Source organism: Dendrobates tinctorius, unplaced genomic scaffold, assembly GCF_039654945.1.
Source record: "Dendrobates tinctorius isolate UK_male_01 unplaced genomic scaffold, ASM3965494v1 ptg000028l, whole genome shotgun sequence".
Lineage (NCBI taxonomy): Eukaryota > Metazoa > Chordata > Amphibia > Anura > Dendrobatidae > Dendrobates > Dendrobates tinctorius.
In genome coordinates this window covers 12,760,001-12,782,719 of record NW_027361696.1, presented here as the reverse complement: position 1 = coordinate 12,782,719, position 22,719 = coordinate 12,760,001, and the positions used below count along the sequence as shown (strand labels likewise).

The window sequence follows — 22,719 nt, the reverse complement described above, 5'->3', positions numbered from 1 at the left end:
TTATCTTCCCCTTTGTGGTCAGGGCTCCGTTCTCGCTTTTCTCTTCCCTGTTGTGGGGCTCAGTTTTCGCTCTTCCCCCTTATGGTCGGGGTTCCTCAGGGCTTTCTCGCTCTTCTCTTCCATTTTGTGGTGGTCGGGACTCCTCAAGACTCAGTTCTCGTTCTTTTCTTCCATATTGTGATCGGGGCTTCTCACGGCTTAGTTCTGGGTCTTCTCTTCCCTCTTGTGGTCGGGGCTCCTCAGCCTTTATGTTGAAAAACCACTATGGAGCCAAGATACATCATCTCAGCAGAGGAAGCAGACGTTCCCACCAGAGAAGTTTATGACTAGTTTTCTTTAGCCTCCTGGCAGTAACATGGATGGAGCGGCAGGGTGCAGATGGCTCTTCTGTTCCATTCAAGTCTCACCCTGAAGCTACCCAGTCCCGTCACTCAGCTGTCCTTGTCAGCTTCTTCTTTGCAGTGATGGTGGGCTCGGAGGTTGCACCCACCAATATTACAAGCATCACCTAATGAATGGATAAGTGGCTGGTAGCCTAAGCCTCTGTTCATATCTGCATGGTGACTTGTACAACGATGCAGGGTGGGATCTATCACATGAAGGACGATGGCATCAGGTGAGGCCCGCAGCACAGCAGGGACCACGTTCTCATCATAGATGATATAATGATGGCCTACAAGTGTCGTGTGCGGCAGGAGATTGTCGGGCCCCTGTCCAGAGGGTGATGACAGAAAGCAATAGCTCAGATTTGAGGCAGTTTTGTGGAGCAGGATGGGGCAGTCAGTGGAAGCAGCTGCCTCGTGCAGAAATTTCTCTTATGTATTTCTCTGATGGCGGCACCACCCCACACATGTCCGGGCAGAGCTGACTCATGCATCGTTCAGTAGCTTCCCTCACCTTGCCTGGAGCTGTATTAGAGCTTTTTCTCTGGTCACATCCAGACCTGCATCTAATACTCTGCTGCCGCTTGTAAGTAGAGACATAACCTCACTGAGCTCCCACAATACACTGCAGCCTGCCACTGACCAATGGGGAGAGATGTCGGTCATGACAGCGGTAATCAGGGCTGTGGAGTCGGTAAGCCAAACCTGCGACTCCGACTCCTCAATTTCCCTTACACCGACTCCGACTCCAACTCCCACACATATTGCTTATATTTAAGTGAAAAATTTATTGTAGTACAATGTGAACCTCAGACATTTAATCATTTTTATGATCCCATAATCAAGATATTTAGATAGAACAGAATATATATTGGTGTACTACCCGGTTTTCATTCTTTTTGGTACAGATACGATATGGATAGACAGATATGGATAAATGGATAGATAGAGCAGATTTCTAATCTGCTTTTGCTATTGAAAACATTATCTATGAGCTCAAAAACCTTTCAGGTGATGCAGTTTTTTAAAAAGATGATCAGCTTTTGCAGCTGAAAAACATATCCTCAAAAAACACAGGAAAAACGCTGTGTGTGAATGTAGCCTTAGATCAGGAATAGAACAGCCATTTATAGGACATTTCATAACTTTCCCAAACTCCTATGAAAAAATATTCAGCACATCCTGCATTGAATTACTGTACCCAATTTATTATATATTTTAGGAGTCGGAGTCGCTCCATTTTATACCGACTCCAACTCCGACTCCACCAAAATGAGCACCGACTCCGACTCCACGACTCCGACTCCACAGCCCTGGCAGTAATCAGACGTGATTGTGCCTGCAGCTTTCGATGAGACCACAGCAAAAAAAAAAACAAAAAACAAAGAAACCATGGTGTAAACATAAAACTTTTTACTTTGATGTGAGCGGGCAAAGGAGATGGAGCTCCGGCATCACAGGAAACAGATAGAAACGCATCGCCATGGCTCTGGGGTTCTGCACACACTGCCCCCACAGCTTGGGTGCAGCAGCCACACAGGCCCTGGTTTCAGTTGCCTTCATGGCTAGACAGTTCTGTCAAGATCTCACCCACAGGATGACATTCGGGGGCGGCCGCAGCAGAGAGGAGGCTGTGCGCCACAGCGAGCGGGTCCTGTTCCTCTGCCGAATGTGGCTGACAGCAGCGGAGATCTCCTACCACGTCAGGCAGAGGTGGCACAGACTCGCTCACTTATGTGGGCACCACAATGTTCTTGGCGAGTAAAGCGAGCAGCGCCAGCTCCACGTCCCCATCAGCTCTTTCTAGGGCTACAAGAGCATCCTGCCTAGTGAACCCTGCGGTCACAATGCGCTCCAACGCAGAAAGTGAATCTATAGGTTGCGCAGAGGGGCTCTGTTCATAAACCACCAACTCAGGGTCACTGCTTAGTCCTGGGAGCCATCCATCCCCTGCTTCTGAGTCTCCAGAAATACATGTGGCCCCAGCAATTGCCCCATGGCTCAGCACAGCGCCAGGCAGGGGCTGATCAGGAGCAGATCTACCCATAGACGTTAACTCCATGCAGTCACTAGAACAGTCTCGGGGGGCATCTGCCACGTTACAATCGGCGACTCGGCCGCTTGATCCGTTCTCCCAATGGAGGTCGCTGTCCAGTTCTCCATTTTGCTCAGATTCCTGAGGAAGGTCCCGACTGCATTCAGTACTATCGGTGCCAAAGCAATGAATTCCGTCCTCACTTCCGGCCCGATCAGATCCCTGACCGCTGATTACCACTAGCTTATGGAGTTCTTTCAAAGCAGAGGCCAGGGAGAAGCAGCTGTCCTCCCCATCCTGGCCAGAAGTGGCCGGGGAATTTGGGCAGTCTTGCGTGGCCACACTGCATGCATCATCAGACCCCTTGGGGTTAGGGGAGATCTTGGTACAGGACAGGTTTTGGCACTCCAGACCCTGGATAGTGAGGATCCCCCCAGATCTGCAGCCATCAAGATCAGGAATTACTTGTGTGTCCAATTCCATCATGTCTTCAGTGATGGCACAAGGGGTTGGCGTCACTTCTCTATCTTCCACCGGGGACGATATGGAAGGAGGAAGCGTGGCTCTTGGATGAGGCCCCCACTCCGAATCCTCATAAGCCACCGATCCAACATCAGGAAGAGAGGAAACTGCAACATCGGAGGTCAGTGTGTGCCCAGGGCCACAATCAGCAGCAGAGGTCAGCGTGGGCCCCGGGCAGCGATCAGCAGAAGATGATGGAGAAGCTGAAGACTGTGCTCCGGGAAGGTCATCAGTGACTGCAGATCTGAAAGCATCGGACATGTCACCCATATGCCCACTGCCGCCTGAATGGAAGCCGCCGCCGCAGGAGACATCTGCACAGGGAATGTCTGTGGCACAGGATGGGGCAGGCACTGGAGAGGCAAAGGGGATGGTGTCTGAAGTGTGGCCAGATCCATCCAGCAGTGGCACCAGTGACGGACCTGCCTTTGAGGTAGATTCCTTGTCTGCAAAGGAGAAAAAACAAGAATCATTCATCACAGCAGGAGCTCAAGAAAGGATGTGCCCTCTATAGACTCAATACCCCAAACTAAGTCTTCCACTAGAGATCAGCGGTGACATCACTGAAAATGCCACATATCCATCACTAGAAATCAGCAGTGACATCACTGAGAATGCCGTGCCTATCCATCACCAGAGATCAGAGGTGACATCACTGATAAAGCCGCCTATTCATCACTAGGGATCAGCGGTGCAGTGGGATTACCTGCGGTGCGGCCCCTCCCTCGGCAGACTACACACACATGCATCATGGGTTCTGTTGGTCTGTAAGGATTAGAAGACAAAACAGCAAACGATATTAAGAGAACACAACGAGCTGCGTGCAGTTAGTCAAAAAACCTAGAAAGCCCCCCGACCAGGAGCAGCCCTGCTGCGGGGGAAGTACAGGAAGCCTTAAGGCTCATTTATACTTAATCAGTCAGTCATGAAGTTCGTAGACATTGCTGGTTCTTGGGATGCAGCCTGCAGTGTAAACAATGGAGGTTTTCATTCTCATTGTCACGCCCATAACCTGCGTGTAAGTTTACATCTAGGCCACCCTTCTTAAGGCTAGGTTCATATTGCGTTAGGGCAGTCCGTTCAACGCATGCGTTAAACGGACTACGCTAACGCTACTCCTTATTTTTGATCGCGTTATGCGATCGTGCTAGCGCAGATGCTCCATCCACGCTAGCAGTGATGGACCCTAGAATGCTGCAGACCGCGTCCGAGGGTCCGTCACAGAATGACGGCACATGGCTAACGCATGCCTATTATGACATGCGTTAGCGATGTGCTACGTTATGGCAGTCTATGGGTGCGTTAACGCATTCGTTACATAGCGTTAATGCCACTATAACGGATGCGTTAAACAAAGCGCCGTAACGCTATATGAACCAAGTCTTACACTGCAGGCCACAGATGCAGGCTTCACAGTCAATATTTCATGATTTATTTTTATCCCCCATCACTGAGTGAAATATGAAACTTGGGTCTGCGGAGAGCGACGAGGATGTGGTCAGTGGTGGTCCCAGCACATGCAACAACACGGAGGATGCAGGGATAGAACACGGACATTGCACTCCACACGCCAACAGCATGCCACGCAGAACACGTGCCCACTCCACGCAGCATGCCACGCCGAACACGCGTCCACTCCACGCAAAACCCGTGCCCACTCCACGCAGCATGCCACACAGAAGACGCGCCCACTCTACGCAGCATGCCACGCAGAACATGCCGCCACTCCACACAGCATGCCACAAAGACGACGCGCCCGCTCTACTCAGCATGCCACGCAGAACATGCTGCCACTCCACACAGCATACCATGCAGAAAACACGGCCCCTCCATGCAACATGTCACACAGAACATACAGAAACTCCACGCAACATGTCACACAGAACACACGGCCAATCCACACAGCATGCCATGCACAGCATGCCAAGCAGTACACGCATCAACTCCACACAGAACACGTGCCCACTCCACGCAGCATGCCACAGAGAACACACTGCCACTCCACACAGCATGCAACGCAGAACACACAGCCACTCCACACAGCATGCCATGCAGAACACACAGCCACTCCAAACAGCATGCCAAGCAAAACACGCATCCACTCCGCACAGCATACCAAGCAGAACACGCGGCCACTCCTCACAGCATACCACGCAGAACATACGCCTACTCCACGCAGCATGCAACGCAGAACAAGTGCCTACTCCACACAGTATGCCACGCAGAACACGTGCCCACTCCACGCAGTATGCCGCACAGAACACCATGCAGAAGACGCGCCCACTCCACCCAGAACACATGCCCACTCCACGCAGCATGTCACAATGAACATGCGTCCATTCCACGCTGCATGTCACGCAGAAAACGCGGCCACTCCACAACATGCCACGCAGAACACGTGGCACCTCCATGCAACATGTCACACAGAACACACGGCCACTCCACACAGCATGCAACGCAGAACACACAGCCACTCCACACAGCATGCCATGCAGAACACACAGCCACTCCAAACAGCATGCCAAGCAAAACACGCATCCACTCCGCACAGCATACCAAGCAGAACACGCGGCCACTCCTCACAGCATACCACGCAGAACATACGCCTACTCCACGCAGCATGCAACGCAGAACAAGTGCCTACTCCACACAGTATGCCACGCAGAACACGTGCCCACTCCACGCAGTATGCCGCACAGAACACCATGCAGAAGACGCGCCCACTCCACCCAGAACACATGCCCACTCCACGCAGCATGTCACAATGAACATGCGTCCATTCCACGCTGCATGTCACGCAGAAAACGCGGCCACTCCACAACATGCCACGCAGAACACGTGGCACCTCCATGCAACATGTCACACAGAACACACGGCCACTCCACACAGCATGCCAAGCAGAACACGCACCCACTCTACGCATCATGCCACGCAGAACATGCGCCCACTCCACACAGCATACCACGCAGAACACACGCCTACTCCACAGCATGCCACGCAGAACAAGTGCCCACTACACAGAGTATGCCATGCAAAACACGCATCCACTCCATGCAGAATGCCACGCGGCCACTCCACACAGCATGCCAAGCAGAACACGCACCCACTCCACGCATCATGCCACGCAGAACACGTGCCCACTCCACACAGCATACCACGCAGAACACACGCCTACTCCACACAGCATACCACGCAGAACACACGCCTACTCCACACAGCATACCATGCAGAACACACGCCTGCTCCACAGCATGCCACGCAGAACAAGTGCCCACTACACAGAGTATGCCATGCAGAACACGCATCCACTCCATGCAGCATGCCACGCGGCCACTCCACACATCATACCACGCAGAACACGCAACTCCACAGCATACCACGCAGAACACACGCCCACCACTCCACACAGAACACACAGTCACTCCACACAGCATGCCACGCAGAACATGCGCCCACTCCCCGCAGCATGCCACACAAGACACATGCACAGAACACGGACATGTGACATACCTGCTTCCTCGGCAGACTTCTGTAATACTTCTGCTAGCTCCTGGTCTGCAATGTCCTCGGGGCGGATGACCTCCGTTCCTGGGCCATATGCCAGTCGGGCACACTCTGGAAGCTCGCCCTCAGGGAGAAAGGTGGTGCGCGTGCCCGTGGTGCCAATAACTAAGACATTCTTCTCCAGGTCTATGGAGCACTGTGTGGAGACCGGTGTGATCAGATCAATTACATCCTGGACACAAAACCTCACCAACAAACAGTTCCGCTGCACTCACTACTATGGACTTATTACTGGAAACAGTCAGCAAGCTTGTGGACAGAAAACATCTTAACAGGGCTCCTCTAATATAGGGGGCAGCAATGAGGAAAGTGCTCAGAACGTCCATCACCAGGGCAAGAAGGGAAAATGCTGCAGAGTAGTGAGTGCAGCTCTGGAGTGTAATGTCATGCATCTTCACCATCTCCACTGTTAAATGTGTTATCTGCTACTTGGATGCTAACAACCTGTCAGTATGAGATTGTTGGGGGTCCGACAGGCGGCACTGGGGTCTCATCTTAGGGCAGCAGAATGTAAGAGGTTTATAGAGAGGATCAGCATGGGTCTGCACGTGTAGTGTCCGTTGCTGTGTGCTGCAGAGCAGCTACTACAGAGGGAGACATCTTCATGTGGGCTCCCGGTGAGGCTTGGCTGCATCTTTTTGGCTACATTCGGACAGTCTCCTTCCAGTGTTGGGATTCAACCTCCTACTGCACTGGGATGTAAATACCTGATGACGCTTTAGCATGTCCAGGCCAAGCAGCATGTCCATGGGCTGTTCCTCCAGGATGGAGAAGGAGCAGGGCAGGAAATCTCCCTCGATTTGCACCTGAGCTGCAACATATAAGACACTGATCATACCACAGATTGGATCATAGCGCCTTGCAGACGTGATAGCAAGCGACACCCAGGCGAGGCGGCCAGAGCCCCCCCCAAAAAAGGTGCCACCCAAGCCGAGATGCCCTGACGGCTAGCGCCCCCAAGACGAAGCAACCTACAGACGTGACAGCCAGCGCCCCCCAGATGAAGCGACCTACAGACGTGACAGCCAGCGCCCCCCAGACAATTTGCCCTGCAGATGTGGCAGATAGCTCCTTCCAGATGAAGCGACCCGCAGCTGTGGTGGCCAGCTCCCCCAGACTAATACCCCCCCGCAGACGTGGCGGCCAGTGCCCCCCAGACAAGGTGCCCCGCAGACTGGCAGCCAGCGCCACCCAGAAGAGGCGGCTAGCTCCCCCCAAGACGTGGTGCTTGGCAGACGTGGCGGCCAGCTCCCCCCAGACGAGGTTCCCCGCAGACGTGGTGGCTAGCACCCCCAAAGACGAGGTGCCATGCAGACGTGGCGGCCAGAGACCCCCCAGATGAAGTGCCCTGCAGATGTGACAGCCAGCACCCCCCAGACAAGGTGCCCCGCAGACCTGGCGGCCAGAGCCACCCAGAGAGATGTCCCCAGACGAGGCGGCCAGCTCCCCCTAGATGAGGTGGCCAGCAACCCCCAGACGAGGTGCCCCAAAGATGTGTCGGCCAGTGGCCAAGAGGAGATCATGCTCAAGTATGGCGATACACCTGTCAGTCAGACAAGGTACCCTGCAAACGTGACGGCCAGAGCCACCCAGAGAGATGCCCTCAGACGAGGCGGCCAGCTCCCCCTAGATGAGGTGGCCAGCAACCCCCAGACGATGTGCCCCACAGATGTGTTGGCCAGTGCCCAAGAGGAGATCACGCTCAAGTATGGGGATACACCTGTCAGTCAGACAATGTGCCCCGCAGACGTGACGGCCAGAGCAACCCAGAGAAATGCTCCCAGACGAGGTGCCCCGCAGATGTGTCGGCCAGCGCCCCACAAGAGATTAAGTATGACGATACACCTGTCAGTCATGTGAAGCGGGGCGAGAGGCCACCAGGGACCAACATTTTGGATTAGTCACAAAAGCAGCACATTGCCAGGACGGCCTGGTGGAAATGTCAGAGCCAGGGTCCAGTGCATCTTGCGGGGGCTTACGCATCATCCATCAGCTGTCTGGGTCCATTTACGAACGGTAGGTAACACTAAGTGAAGAAGGCCATTCTTTGCGGGCGGTGATGGAAGGACTCACCTAGGTGCACTCTGCCGATGATCTTCTGAGTGCCGACCCCCTTGGCGATGCCGGCCCACCTCCTGTCCACCAGCCTCATGATATGGCAGCGCTCGGCACAGGCCTGGCTCATTATGGTCATCTGAGCTCCTGTGAGGAGAGCACAGAAGAATGAGCCCCTGCAGTGTGAGCCCCGCTGTCCCCCGGGAGCCGAGCGTCCGCACCTGAGTCCACGAAGGCCTTCACTGGGTAGCCATTCACCTTGCAGTTGATGTAGAGCATCACCACCTGGCCGAAGCTCTCCGGGGCCTCCTCCATGGCGATTGTCATGTTCTCCTCAATGTTCTGCTGCCTGACGGAAAAGAGGAGCCACAATCACTCACTGCCTGCATACAGTAGCTGCACAGCAGCTTAGGGTGTGACTCGAGAAAACTACAGGACATAAGAACAGCATGAGCGCGTGTCTACTCCTAGTCTGCAACAGTCCGTGCATGCTTTGAGCAGTAGTGTCAGAGCAGCTGGTGGCCAGTGATCACCACGGTGTGACAACATTCCTACAAATCCAGAGAGACAATAGCCGAGCACACGGACCCCCAGGGGCCGCACCTGATGTCTTCCTCTATCTTAGCCTGAGCTTCCAGGTCAAAAGGGTCAGCCGAGAAGAGTCGGATCCGCTCCTGCTCCCGCCGTGCCCGCTCCTGCTGTTGCTCCACCAGAACTTTGGTGAATTTTTCTGTAAGGAAAAAAAGTTAGGCATGAAGCGTCTGCTGCCGGCACCACCAGTAGAGGGTGCAACACTACGTACCCAGGTCCTGGCTAAGCAACGCCTCCGCCAGGGGAGGATTGCGCTCTTTCAGCAGTGAGAGCTCGTGGGGATTGGCAAGCAGCATCTCCCGCAGCAGAGCCGGGTTATCCAGCCCTTGCGGGAAAGACGTGGAGTCCGGGGCCGGCGGCCGGGGGGACGCAACAGGCGGCCTGGAGGTCCCGGGAACAGCGATGCTACTGAAATCTATCCGGGGCAAACCTACGGAGAGGAACGAGAGTCAGCGGGGCGACCACTAGGGGGCGACATCTCCCACAACAGGCAGCATCACAGCTGGTAACAGACAGAACAGACTGCAGGGAGAGCAGCCCTTGGAAGGCCGACCAGCCGCCATGACAACCTGGACAGGGAGGGAGGAGACAAGTGACATCAATCTCTGCTCCAGTCACCTCCAGAGCTGCAGACACAGATCCGCGCTCTGCTGTGCAGCAATTATCCACAGTTCTGACTGTGACTGGAGGATGTGACTATATGCTGAACTCCTGTGGGCCGCGTCTCACCGGGGAAGGCTGCAGCAGGACGGGGGGCGGCGGGTCGTGATTCGGCCGGATCTTTCTGTCTCAGAACCACCACGTCACCATCCTTTAAGCCGTAGGAGGAAAGAGATCGCTGGTTATCGGTCAGCGGCTGCTCGGCGTAGATGATCTGCAAGAAGCGGAGCACAACGGGGGTCACAAGAAACCATCCCCCCTCAAGGAGACCACCAAAGCACAGCATATTAAACATGGCCGCCACCGAGCGCTGATCGGCGACGTCACCCACTGGGTGACAGAACAGACTGCGCCCTGAGCTTCCAGCATGCACTGCTGTCTGGTTACCGATGTGTAGGCCACAGCTGCTGCGTTGCCTCTTCCTGCTCTACCAGTCAGGCAGGAATTGCAGGCTACAGTGATCTGTGCGTGTCGACTCAGGGTGATCTACACCCAGGTCTCACCCTGTAGGGGTCGTAGCCTCTGGTGACCTTACGACACCTCCCTTAAAGACATTAACTCTACAGGAATATTACTGCTCCATGCCAGGCTCCGTCCACTGCTCCACCATGGTTCACTGCACCCTTTGATCTATACTGCGTATATACACATCCCGGCCATCTCCGGTCTATATCGTGTATAAACACATCCCTTGCCTTCTCTGGTCTATACCGCATATATACACATCCCCACCTCTCTGGTCTATACCACGTATATACACATTCCCGGCCCCCGGTCAATACCGTGTATATACACATCCCCATCCCCCAGTCAATACCAGGTATATACACATCCCAGGCACCTCCGGTCTTTACCATATATATACACAGAGACCCTTTGGTCTATACCGTATATATACACATCCCCAACCCCCCCAGTCTATACAGTGTATATCAAGGTGTCAGGATCGCTGGTAAGTCGCTATGTGATCGCTGGTGAGCTGTCACACAGACAGCTTCACCAGCGATCAGCACAGCGATGCCGAGCGCCCGGCATCGCTGGCTATCGCTGTAGAAAATAGTATCAAAATAAAAAATATAGTTATTCTCACCTTCCGACGTCCCGTTTAGCCATCCCGCCTCTCTCCACGCTCCGGTCCCAGTGATCCTTTGCACGAATGACCGCGAGATGTCCCGGTCTCGCGGGATAAAGTCTCGCGGTCATTCATGCAAAGGATCACTGGGACCGGAGAGTGGAGAGAGGCAGGATGGCTGAACGGGACATCGGAAGGTGAGAATAACTATATTTTTTTAATTATTTTTTTTACACCTGATCGCTGGTCTCCCGCTGTCACACACAGCGATGCGTGCTGGCCAGCGGGAGACCAGAGACCAAAGAAATGTCCAGAGGTTTCTTGCAGCGACCAGCGATACCGGCAGGGGGGCCGCTCGCTGATCGCTGTCACACACAGCGATCTTGCTGGTGAGATCGCTGTTACGTCACAAAAGTTGTGACTCAGCAGCGATCTCGCTACCGAGATTGCTTAGTGAGACGGGGCCTTTATTTTTTGTGGGACGAGTTGATGTTTTTATTGGTCCCATTTTCGGGCACGTGACATTTTTTGATTGCTTTTTATTCCGATTTTTGGGACGCAGAATGAACAAAAACCAGCGTTTCATGAATTTCTTTTGGGGGAGTGCGTTTACACCGTTCCGCGTGCGATAAAATTGATAAAGCGGCTTTATTCTTCGGGTCAGTACGGTTACAGCGATACCTCATTTAGGTCGTTTTTTTTATGTTTTGTCGATTTTATGCAATGAAAACTATTTTATCTAAAAAATAATTATTTTTGCATCGCTTTATTCTGCGAGCTATAACTTTATTTTTTCGCTGATGATGCTGTGTGGCGGCTCGTTTTTTGCGGGACAAGATGTTTCATGCGTCTTTTTGATCGCGCGTTATTGCACTTTTTGTTTGGTGGTATGATAATAAATCATTATTTTTTGCTTCGTTTTTTATTTTTTAAGGGGTTCGCTAAAGGGGTTAACTAATGGGACAGTTTTATAGGGCAGGTCGTTACGGACGCGTCGATACCTAATATGTGTACTTTTATTGTTTGTTTTTTTTTTATTTCCAAAAAATGGATTTATTGGGGGAAATTTTTTTTTTTAAATTTATTTGGTGATTTTTTAAAAATTATTTTGTCACTTTTTTTTTTAAACTTTATTACATTGTCCCAGGTGGGACATCACTGTCCTGTGACAGATCGCTGAGGAAGCCGGCTCCCTGCAGGCCCCCGTCGCAATCTTGGATTCAGGGGCCTGCAGGGAATGAGTCCCCCCGCAGCAGCGCTGCACATTGCGCTAGTGTGGGGGGCTCAGGGAAGCACGGAGGGAGCCCCCTCCATGCCGATGCTTCCCTTTAACCCCCGGTACACCGCGATTGTGTTTGATCGCGGTGTGCAAGGGGTTAACGTGTCGGGGTCGGTCCGTGACCGCCCCTGACACATTGTGCCGGGTGTCAGCTGTGATAATCAGTGACACCCGGCCGCGATCAGCGGCGCTCACCACGTGGGCGCCGCTGATCGCTATGACGTACTATCCCGTCCCTGGGAATTAAGTCCCAGGGCACATGGACGGGATAGTACGTCTCATGGCAGAAAGGGGTTAAAGAATTGGTATCCTTGTGAGGAGTGCACCAGTTCTTCAAGGTTCATCTCAGTGCTTACTCAGACATACTTGCAAATAGTTTCCCTTTCCCATTTTTTTTCTTTTATTTGGCAAAAGGCTGTTCATTGATATGGTAGCCCTTTACAAGGATCAGAGCAAAGAGACTCTGATTGACCTCTGTGAGCAGAGAGGAATAGAGACAGGGTGGATAAAAATCAACGTTTTTTTTTTAAAAATCGGATTTTTTTTATTTAAATCGGATTTTTTTTATTTAAATCGGATTTTATTCAATAAACTGCTTTTTAAGGAAAATATTTTACCATCCAAAGGTTCTTCCATCATGAGATAAAGCTGAGTTGTTTAACTCAGTAGAATAAAGGCTGTATATGTGTAACATTCGCCATGCTCTTCCAGAGGTTTCTGTAGGATTAGTGGGCAGTTTCTCTCCTATATTATCACAGACGCTCGCTTTACTTACGCAGTTCTCAAAACTGAATTTGACTCCGCAGAGGTCCCAGCCTCTTCTTCACGGCAAAAATGTTACAACATGAACAGAGTTGAGAAAAAGACCTTAATCCTATTGTTCTACAAACCTATGAATACAGAATCAACCCCTTCAGTGCCAAGTCCAAGAAGTTAGACAATATGTTTCTGATTGTTTGGAGTGGAATAGATCTGCACAGCACAAGAAGAATGTGAATCTAAGTGTGAGGAGGAGGAAGGGCAAGCAGACAAGAAAATGAAAGTGAAACTTTGAGCACAATAATGCAGCATAGCCACAGACAGACAAGTCTGGATCTGTTTGTGTGTACGATCTGAGGTTTATTACATTCTTTCCTTATAATGGCAGCAGGCCGTAAAAGAGACCCAGTTTGGGAATATTTTAATGAAGCTCCTTCGCCTATCGGTAAGGCAGGCATGCGTGCAAAATGCAAACGATGCAACAAAGAGATGCAAGGCCTGGTGGCGCGAATGAGGCAACATCATGAGAAGTGCGGTGATGAAGATGACCAAAGAAACACTTCTGAACAGGCAGGATCTTCAGGTTGGTAAACATTTTTATTGAATCCTATTTCTAAAGACTGAACTGTCATGTGTGAGAAAAATTATATTTCTTATTATTACTGCATGTTACTGTCATTTGGTACAGTTATGAAGAAAAACAAATATTCCTTTTGGGGCAGGGGCAGTGATGTGTTGTGTACAATAAGCAGAAATTGTATAAACAATAAAATAACAGCATTGACTATTTTTGTTTAGGGGAATTCATGGATTCTGGAAACTATCCACCTCCAAGATCACCATCATCCTGTTCTACAGTTTCAGAGTTATCCATCCAGGATAGTGCTTCATTAGCAGCAGCAGCATCATCATCAGACACCCACAGCCACATATCACCATCACCCAAAAGGAAGAAAAAACCTTTACCTCCTGGAACCACCATAGATAGGTTTGTGATAAGAACTAGCAGATTAGAAAAAGAGTTGATTGATGAAAAAATTGCCCAGTTTATTTATGCAACGAACTCTTCTTTCCGTCTGACTGAGAACCCACATTTCATTAATATGGTTCAGTCACTGAGACCAGGATACAGTCCACCCAGCAGAGCTGATGTTGCAGGGAAACTGCTGGATCAAGTGTATGACAGAGAAATGGAGCAATGTGCAACAGCTCTGGAGGGTAAAATTGTTAACCTAAGTATTGATGGGTGGAGTAATGTCCACAATGATCCTATTGTATGTGCTTGTATAACAACAGAAGAAGGTAAAGTCTTCCTTGCACAAACAACTGATACGTCAGGAAATGCACACACAGCAGAATACTTACAAGAAGTGGCAGTAAAAGCTATAACGACATGTGAACAAAAATTCAAATGTCTAGTACGCAGTTTGGTCACTGACAATGCTGCAAACGTATCCAAGATGAGAAGAGATTTAGAAGAGCAGGGAGGGAATACAAAGCTGCTAATAACATATGGTTGCAGTGCTCATTTGCTGCACCTCTTAGCCAAAGACTTAAGTGTTCCAGAAATAAAGGCTAATGTTGTTGAAATTGCTAAATACTTCCGTAATAATCATTTTGCTGCAGCACCTCTGAAAAGGATGGGTGGAACCAAGCTAACGCTCCCACAAGATGTTAGATGGAACTCTGTGGTGGACTGTTTTGAGCAGTATATCAAAAACTGGCCTATTCTGATGACACTTTGTGAAGAAAATCGAGATAAAATAGATGGCACTGTCACGGCCAAAATCCTCAACATTGGGCTTAAGAGAAATGTTGAACATATGCTGAGCTTCCTGAAACCCATCTCTCAAGCTTTAAACAAAATACAGAAAAATAGCTGTTTTATTGCGGATGCTGTTGAAATTTGGAAGGAACTGAGTGAACACTTAAAAACAGAACTACACATGGACAGAATTAAATTACAAGCAGTAAACAAACGAATGGGACAAGCACTGACTCCAGCTCATTTTTGGCAAATATTGTCAATATCCAATATCAGGGTCAAAACCTAAGTGCTGAGGAAGAGGAGTTAGCTATGACATGGGTATCCAGCAATCATCCATCTTTAATGCCAACTATAATAAACTTCAGAGCTAAGGGGGAACCATTCAAGAAATATATGTTTGCTGAAGATATTTTAAGGAAGGTCACACCAGTAAACTGGTGGAAGTCAATTAACCGCTTGGATTTAGAGACTGTTCAAGTAATGATTTCACTTTTAACAGCAGTAGCTTCTTCTGCAGGCGTTCAAAGAATATTCTCTTCCTTTGGACTCATTCATTCTAAATTGAGAAATCGGTTGGGACCCAATAAAGCAGGAAAGCTTGTTTTTCTTTTCCAGATTATGAATAGGAACAAAGAAGAAGATGATGATGAAGGTGACGACAAGTGTGCTACAGAGGACAGCAGGGACAGTAGTATTTAAGTTTTTCATGTGTCGGCTGGGCTGACAGTCTAAGTTTCTTAAAATATATATATATATATATTTTGTTTAGCCAAATTAGTTAACAAACATGGATGTTTGTTTAAGCAAATAACTTATGCTGTAATGTTGTTATTGTTTCAGTTGAATAAATCTATTTAAATTGTTATTAAGGTCAGGATTATTTTTCTCCTTCCTAAGTACAACAGAACAGTGGTGTCCAAATATGAATGATTAACCCATTAAACTGGGGAGAAAAAAGTAATATAAAAAGTGATTCTAAAAATCTTCATCTACTTGCATGTTAAAGTAGCAAGAACTAGTTTAGGTAGAAACTTTGATTTAAATCACTGATTTAAATCAAGCCTTACTGACTAGTGATTTAAATCGTGATTTAAATCAGTTAGATTTAAATCAAATCCACCCTGAATAGAGACCACCGACAAATCCAAACTGCTGATACGCGCCTTGGTCGATCAGGACATAGAGCAAAGTACTGAAGCACTGGGACAAGGAAAGAGTCCACCTCGGAGAGACCTAGCAATGCCAGTGCTTGCACGGGAGATACCTTCTGGAGGTGCTAGTAATGCCAGTGCTGTGTAGCCTATGGACTTTACAAATGGCCTTACAACAGCTGGGAACAAGTGATCCCAATCTGCGCCTGCAGCTCATTCTACAGTATTGATAGGTTGCAGAACGCCAGGAGAGAGCTTTCAAGCTTCAGATAGCTCAAACAGAGAGGGGTAACGGTCCTCAGCTAACCTCCTCCCAGGAAATAAATCCAAAGAGACCACGTTTGGAAAACTACCCTGTGATGGAGAAGGACACGGACTTAGATACTTTTCTTCAGGGGTATGAAAAAAAAAAAACCTGCAGGCAATACCATCTACCCCGTGAGCACTGGGTGCAGTATCTAACTCCAGGGTTGAGAAGCAAATCCCTGGAAGTTTTTACTGGCCTTCCACCAGAGCTAGATAGGAACTATGAGGCAATAAAAAAGTCCCTGATCAAGAAATGCAACCTAACCCCAGAAGCGTATCGGAGAAAGTTCCGGAAACCTACAATGTAGATCAACTGACAGCTATGTGGATGTTGTGAGCACCTTGAGGACCACGACATCCACCAATGGATCAGGGGACTGTCTGTTAATAGTTTTGAGGACTTAATGGATCTTATGGTCAAGGATCAATTTCTTCTTAAGTGCCCCACGGATGTACAACAATTTGTGTGTGATCGAGAGCGGATCAAACTGCGGATCAGGCTGCAAAGAATGCAGAATCTTATGTGGCTAACAGGATACCTGAGGTGCGGAAGCCATTGGGATTCAGCTAGAAGGGAGGTATGCCAAACGGGGACCCTTCTCCCTCTGCCAGCCGATCACCAGTGCTGTCCAAGCCCACCTCCTATGGGGTCCTGGGGACTAGACATTCATTCTTTAGGCGATGCACGCTGATGCTTCTTCTGCAACAAAGTGGGACATGTCAGTGCAGTCTGGCCTGATAGGGAGAAACGCCCAAATACAACCTCAGAGCCGCCTGGGTCCCCACCTTCTGTCCTCTTTGTGGCCGGCTCTGATGTAAGGACCAATGAGAACTGTCAATCTGTCACAGTTGGCAATAAAGTTACCATTGGCCTCAGATACTGAAGCATAGGTAACTCTGGTGCGTCCAGAAATGGTAAACCCGGCAAATATCATACCAGGAAAGACTAAGTCTATAACCAAGGTTGGAGGGGTCAGCCCTGCCGTGCCCATGTGTACCTGGACTGGGGAGCAAGGAAAGGACAGAGAAGTGGGAGTATCAGAGGCTATTCCCACCTATGTGTTGCTAGGCGCAGACTTGGGGAGGATTGTGTCCCTGTGTCCCACTATATCCCTCCCTTGCAAGTAAATGCTACAGAGAAGGTGGAAGCAAGTGACCCACCTGAGATCCCGAACGAGAAGGGAAAATGTACCAATGCACCGGAATGTACGTATGTGTCAGCTGTGACCCGGAGTCGGGCTGCAGGTCAGACTTAACCCCAGAGATTAGAGGATGAGTCTCAGATAGAACTGCCGAACAGGAGGGCCATACTCACTGCAGAGGCACGGCGGTGCCTGCATCCACCACTGCACCACCAATCACTCTTCGGCATACTCTCAGGAGCTCTGATCTTCTGTAAGCAGGACCTCTGACCACATCGGATAATCAGCTTCTTTTTGAAATATTGCCTAGCAGTGATCATAATTACCCGGTGACTACTGAAACTCTACTTTAAAAGGGCGACTATATGATAAAGGCCTTTGTTAGGCCGAAACGTCAGCTGTCGCTTCATCACCGTCAAATAAAATAAAAAGTTCACTTTGAGCATATTCCACGTGTGCAGTGATTCTATATTGAACTCAAAAGAGTCTGGCATTCACACTAGGCCAGGGCCTGCAGACTGACAGTTCTTCCAGGAGGCCCTGCTGACCGATGTCAGTCTGGAGAAGCCCAGATGTCTTGCAGACCAACCCCCTACTGCTTCTGACAAAGAGAATATACTGAGACCAGGGCAGACTGTATAGAGACTCTCCTCACTGATACTACAGGGCATTGGGACTGTGAAAAGCGGCTGGTCGTTCCTTATCTATTTAGGGAACAATTATTGAGAATTGCTCATGAAATTCCTCTGGCTGGACACCTTGGAGTACAAAAGACTAAAGGGCCTGTCACACTAAGCGATATCGCTAGCAATATCGCTATAACGTCACTGGTTTTTGTGACGTAGCAGCGATATTGCTAACGATATCGCTATGTCTGATACTTACCTCCGACCGCTCCCCCGCTGGTTATCGCTGATCGTGCGAGAACGTCCTGGGCCGTTTCTCGTCGTCAGCTTCCTGCTGTGGAGACGAGCGACACGTGGACGCGGGCGGGAGGACGTCAGGATCGCCTCGTCTGACAGGTAAGTAGCGACCCCCGACCCCTGCTATGTCGCTGGTGAGATCTGCCTGTGTGGCAGCTCACTAGCGACCACTTAGCGATAGACCAGCGATCCTGACCGCGTCATATCGCTGGTCGGGATCGCTGGTGCATCGCTTAGTGTGACAGTACCTTAAAGCTCGCCTGACACCTTTTATTGGCCGAAGATGGGGACAGATATAGCCAATTACTGTTGATCCTGCGTAGTTTGTCAGAGAGTCAGAAAGTCTGGGAATATACAGAAAGCCCCACTGATACCACTACCAGTGATCGATGAGTCTTTCCAGCGAGTGCCTGTGGATATCATAGGCGCCACTTGCAATACCTAGCAGCTCTAGCAAAAAGTTCATCCTCACAGTGGTGGACTATGCTACACGATATCCGGAAGCTGTGGCACTGTCATCCATCTGAGCAGACAAAGTGGCGGATGCTTTACTGACTGTTTTCTGTCATGTGGGTTTCCCAGGGAAATGTTAACCGATCAAGGAACCCAATTCATGGCCAATTTGATGGAAAGCCTCTGTGAAAAAATACATGTGCAGAATTGTGTGGCCAGCGCCTATCATCCCTAAAACAACGGACTCTGTGAGCGTTTTATCTGGACATTAAAACAAATGCTCAAAATGCTGGTGGAGACTGAAGGAAGAGACTGGGAGCGGTACCTCCCCCACCTGTTGTTTGTGTACAGAGAGGTACCACAGGCGTCTACAGGAGTCTCCCCATTTGAATTGGTTTATGGGATGAGGGTCAAGGGGCCACTTGATTTGATTAAGGACTGTTGGGAGGGCAACCCCAAAACTACGGGCGTCTCTGTGGTTGAATATGTACTGCGACTCAGAGAAAGAATGAAAAAACTGAGCAACCTGGCTCATGAGAACGTGACCCAGGCCCATATTAACCAGAAGGTCCATACCTGGTACGACCGTAATGCCAGCCTGAGGGCCTATGAGGAGGGACAGAAAGTTTGGGTGTTGGTCCCCATGTTACAGAATAAATACACTGTACACAAGCAGCTAAATGATGTTTATTATGTGATAACCCTAGATGAACATGCAATCATCAGAAAGTATTCCATGTAAATATGTTGAAAGCTCATATGATCTGTTATTAGATGTGGGGGATGGGACTCAGTGTATGTAATCCCTGGAGTCAGCAGAGTTTAACCCTGAGCTATCCCACAGTCAGAGGTCTGAGCTGATGGGGGTGCTGAGCAAGTTCACAGAAGTCTTCACAGGGAAACCTGGGAGGACTCACTTAGCAACTCACCATGTGGACACTGGTATCAATCCCCCAGTACAGCAGTCTGCATATCGGGTATCAGCAGAGGTGAAGGCACACATGAAGGAACAGGTTGAGATGATAAACCTCGAGGTGATATAAAACTCCCAGAGTGCCTGGGCCTCGCCTGTGGTTCTTGTCCCGAAAAAGGACCGTACTAGGTTCTGTGTAAACCATAGGAAATGAAATCTACTTACTACATGCGAGGTCTACCTCATGCCGAGGATAGACAAGCTGTTAGCGCAGTTAGCTAAAGTATCGTATCTCACTATCATGGACTTAGGGATATTAGGACTTAGTAGGGGATATTGGCAGATACCACTGATCAGAGAAGCTCATGAGAGGTCTGCCTTTAGAACGCCATTTGGGCTGTTTTTTTCAGTTTCTGGTGATGCCATTTGGTATCAAAAACCCCCTGCCACCTTCCAGAGGTTGGTTAATCACTTGTTGGAAGGATTTGATGGTTTTCCCGTTGCTTATCTCGATGATATAGCCATTTTTAGAAATTCTTGGGAGGAACAACTTATACATCCTTCTCAGGTGTTGCAGAGGTTTAACACTGCAGGTCTTACTGTTAAGCTGGGGAAGTGTCAGGTAGCCATGCCGGAAGTACAATACCTCAGACACCGGGTGGGGGGGGAGGACTGCTAAAACCTGAGCCAGGGAAGGTAGAAGCCATTACAGCCCACTCCACGAACCAAGAAGCAGGTACTGTCCTTCCTGGGTACAGCTGGCTACTATAGGAGGTTTGTACCAAACTACAGTGCTCTGGCCAAGCCGCTAACTGATCTGTCCACGCCCCCTCCAGTCTACACCGTGCATATACACATCCCCGCACCCTGTGGTCTATAGCGCGTGTATACACAACCCCGTCACCTCGGGTCTATACCAGGTACACACACATCCCCGTTGCATCCGGTCTATACCAGCTACACACACATCCCCGTTGCATCCGGTCTATACCAGCTACACACACATCCCCGCACCCTCCGGTCTATATGGCGTATATACACATCCCCATCCCCCCCGGTCTACACCGCGTATATACACATCCCTGCTCCTTCAGTCTATACCACGTATACACACCCTTCCAATCTATACTACGTATATACACATCCCCATCCCCTCAGTCTATACTGTGTATATACACATCCCCGCACCCTCTGGTCTATAGAGTGTATATGCACATGGACGCACACTCCAGTCTACACCGCATATATACACATCCCTGCTCCTTCAGTCTATACCACGTATACACACATTCCCACACCTTCCGATCTATACTACGTATATACACATCCCCATCCCCTCAGTCTATACACATTAGGGTGATGACTATTTTAAAAATTTTGCAAAACAAAAATGAAACCCCTTACATTGGTGGAACAATGCCATACAAATGACATTAGTATCATCAAATTTGTAAAATATTCAAAAAAGTTCCCCCTCTTTTTCATTTCAAAATTTTAAAAAAAAAGATTTTTCGTGTTTTAATTTAATTCTATAAAGAAAATATCTTTCTAAGTTGTAACAAAAAGTGGTATTTTATTCACATCTAGAACATTCTGGAATATTTTAAAATATTTTGTAATTTAGTATTATCTTTTCATTTTCAGTGCAAAGCTTCAAGTTTTACGATCAAGAAGTGCAGGACAGGTCATTCAGAAAATGTCTTCTAGAAATTCCAGCAACAGTGTAAAGGCAAACAGGTCTATCTGGACGAGGAATCTGCCCTCCTATTCTCAACATAAAAGGGATCCAAGTATTCCATATGTTGAAAAGCTCTCCAATCTCACGCGGATGCCAACGAACTGCCAAATTCTTGGAAACTTCAGTTTTCTGTTCAACAGCGAGAAACGGCGAAGTCAGAAGAAGAAGGCAATTAAGGCTGAGTTCACACGTGGCGTTTTTTTCGCGTTTCCGCGGCAGTTTTAACCGCGAAAACGCGAAAAATAAGCATCCCATGTATTCCTATGGGATTCCGCAATGCTGTGCTAATGCTGCGGTTTTTACCGCGGCGGAATCGCTTCGCGGTAAAAACCGCAGCAAGCTCATTAATTTGCGGAATCGCGGCGATCCCGCACCCATAGGATTGCATTGTTCCGCTTATTTCCCGCATGTGGCTGTGCACACCATGCGGAAAGTAAGCAGAACATTTGCGGATGGTACCCACGGTCCGGAGAAGAGGAGACTGTCCTCCGGGCTTTGGGTACCATATCCCTGTAAAAAATAGAATTTAAAATAAAAAATATTGTTATTCTCACCCTCCGACGTCCCGCGCAGCATTCCCGCTTCTCTCCACGCTCTCGTTCCCAGTAGTCCTTTGCGAAAATGCTTTGAGACGTCGCGATCCCGCGGAAACTGACGTCATCGCGGGCATTTTCGCAAAGGATTACTGGGAACGGCTGCGCGGGACGTCGGAGGGTGAGAATAACACCGTTTTTTTTTTTTTTTTTTACATTCTATCTTTTACTACTGATGCCGCATAGGCGGCCTCAGTAGTAAAAAGTTGGTCACACTCGTCAAACACTATGTTTGACGAGTGTGACCAACCTGTCAATCAGTTCTCCAAGCGATGCTACAGATCGCTTGGAAAACGCTAGCATTTTGCAAGCTAATTACGCTTGCAAAATGCTAGTTTTTCCGCGGGAAAATCGCGGGAATTTAAAATACGATTTTCCCGCGGACTGGAATTCCGGAATTTTCGCGGTAATTTCCGCGAGAGTTCCGGTACGTGTGCACTTAGCCTAAGTGTTTGAAGGCGCCCTGGTTGGTCGAGGAGTCATTAATTGACATTCCCAGATCTAACCAAAATGCTGAACGTGCTGTAAAACTGATGGAGGAACTACATGCGAAATCGAAACAAATTGAATTTTTGAATCTAAAATTCATAGGAAAAAATAATTTTTAAACACTTCTTTTGTACATATTGTACTTAGAATTAACTGTTTTATACTGTATTTGTTAAAAAACGAATAATAAAAGTTGCTTAGTTATTACTATTATCGTTTCAATAATGCAAAATTGCATGTCTTTTTTTGGGGGAAAAAACAATTTTTGCCTTATTTCATTTGAATGAAAGGGGGAACTTTTTTTAAAAAAACAAAAAAAAGCA

General features: G+C 48.9%; 1 protein-coding gene across 1 annotated transcript in view; it reads right to left on the bottom strand.

The window, feature by feature from the left end:
• Positions 1-1,781: 1,781 nt before the first annotated feature.
• Positions 1,782-22,719, bottom strand: part of DDI2 (DNA damage inducible 1 homolog 2) — a 29,268-nt gene continuing 8,330 nt past the window's right edge. Inside the window, exons 2-10 of the mRNA XM_073570194.1 lie at positions 9,880-10,024; positions 9,362-9,580; positions 9,163-9,289; positions 8,781-8,908; positions 8,578-8,706; positions 7,212-7,315; positions 6,451-6,640; positions 3,647-3,705; positions 1,782-3,386 (exon numbers count right to left, since the gene is read on the bottom strand). Of these exons, the coding sequence (XP_073426295.1) occupies positions 3,689-3,705; positions 6,451-6,640; positions 7,212-7,315; positions 8,578-8,706; positions 8,781-8,908; positions 9,163-9,289; positions 9,362-9,580; positions 9,880-10,024 (1,059 nt within the window). The 3' untranslated portion in view covers positions 1,782-3,386; positions 3,647-3,688. The remainder of the gene's footprint in view (positions 3,387-3,646; positions 3,706-6,450; positions 6,641-7,211; positions 7,316-8,577; positions 8,707-8,780; positions 8,909-9,162; positions 9,290-9,361; positions 9,581-9,879; positions 10,025-22,719) is intronic.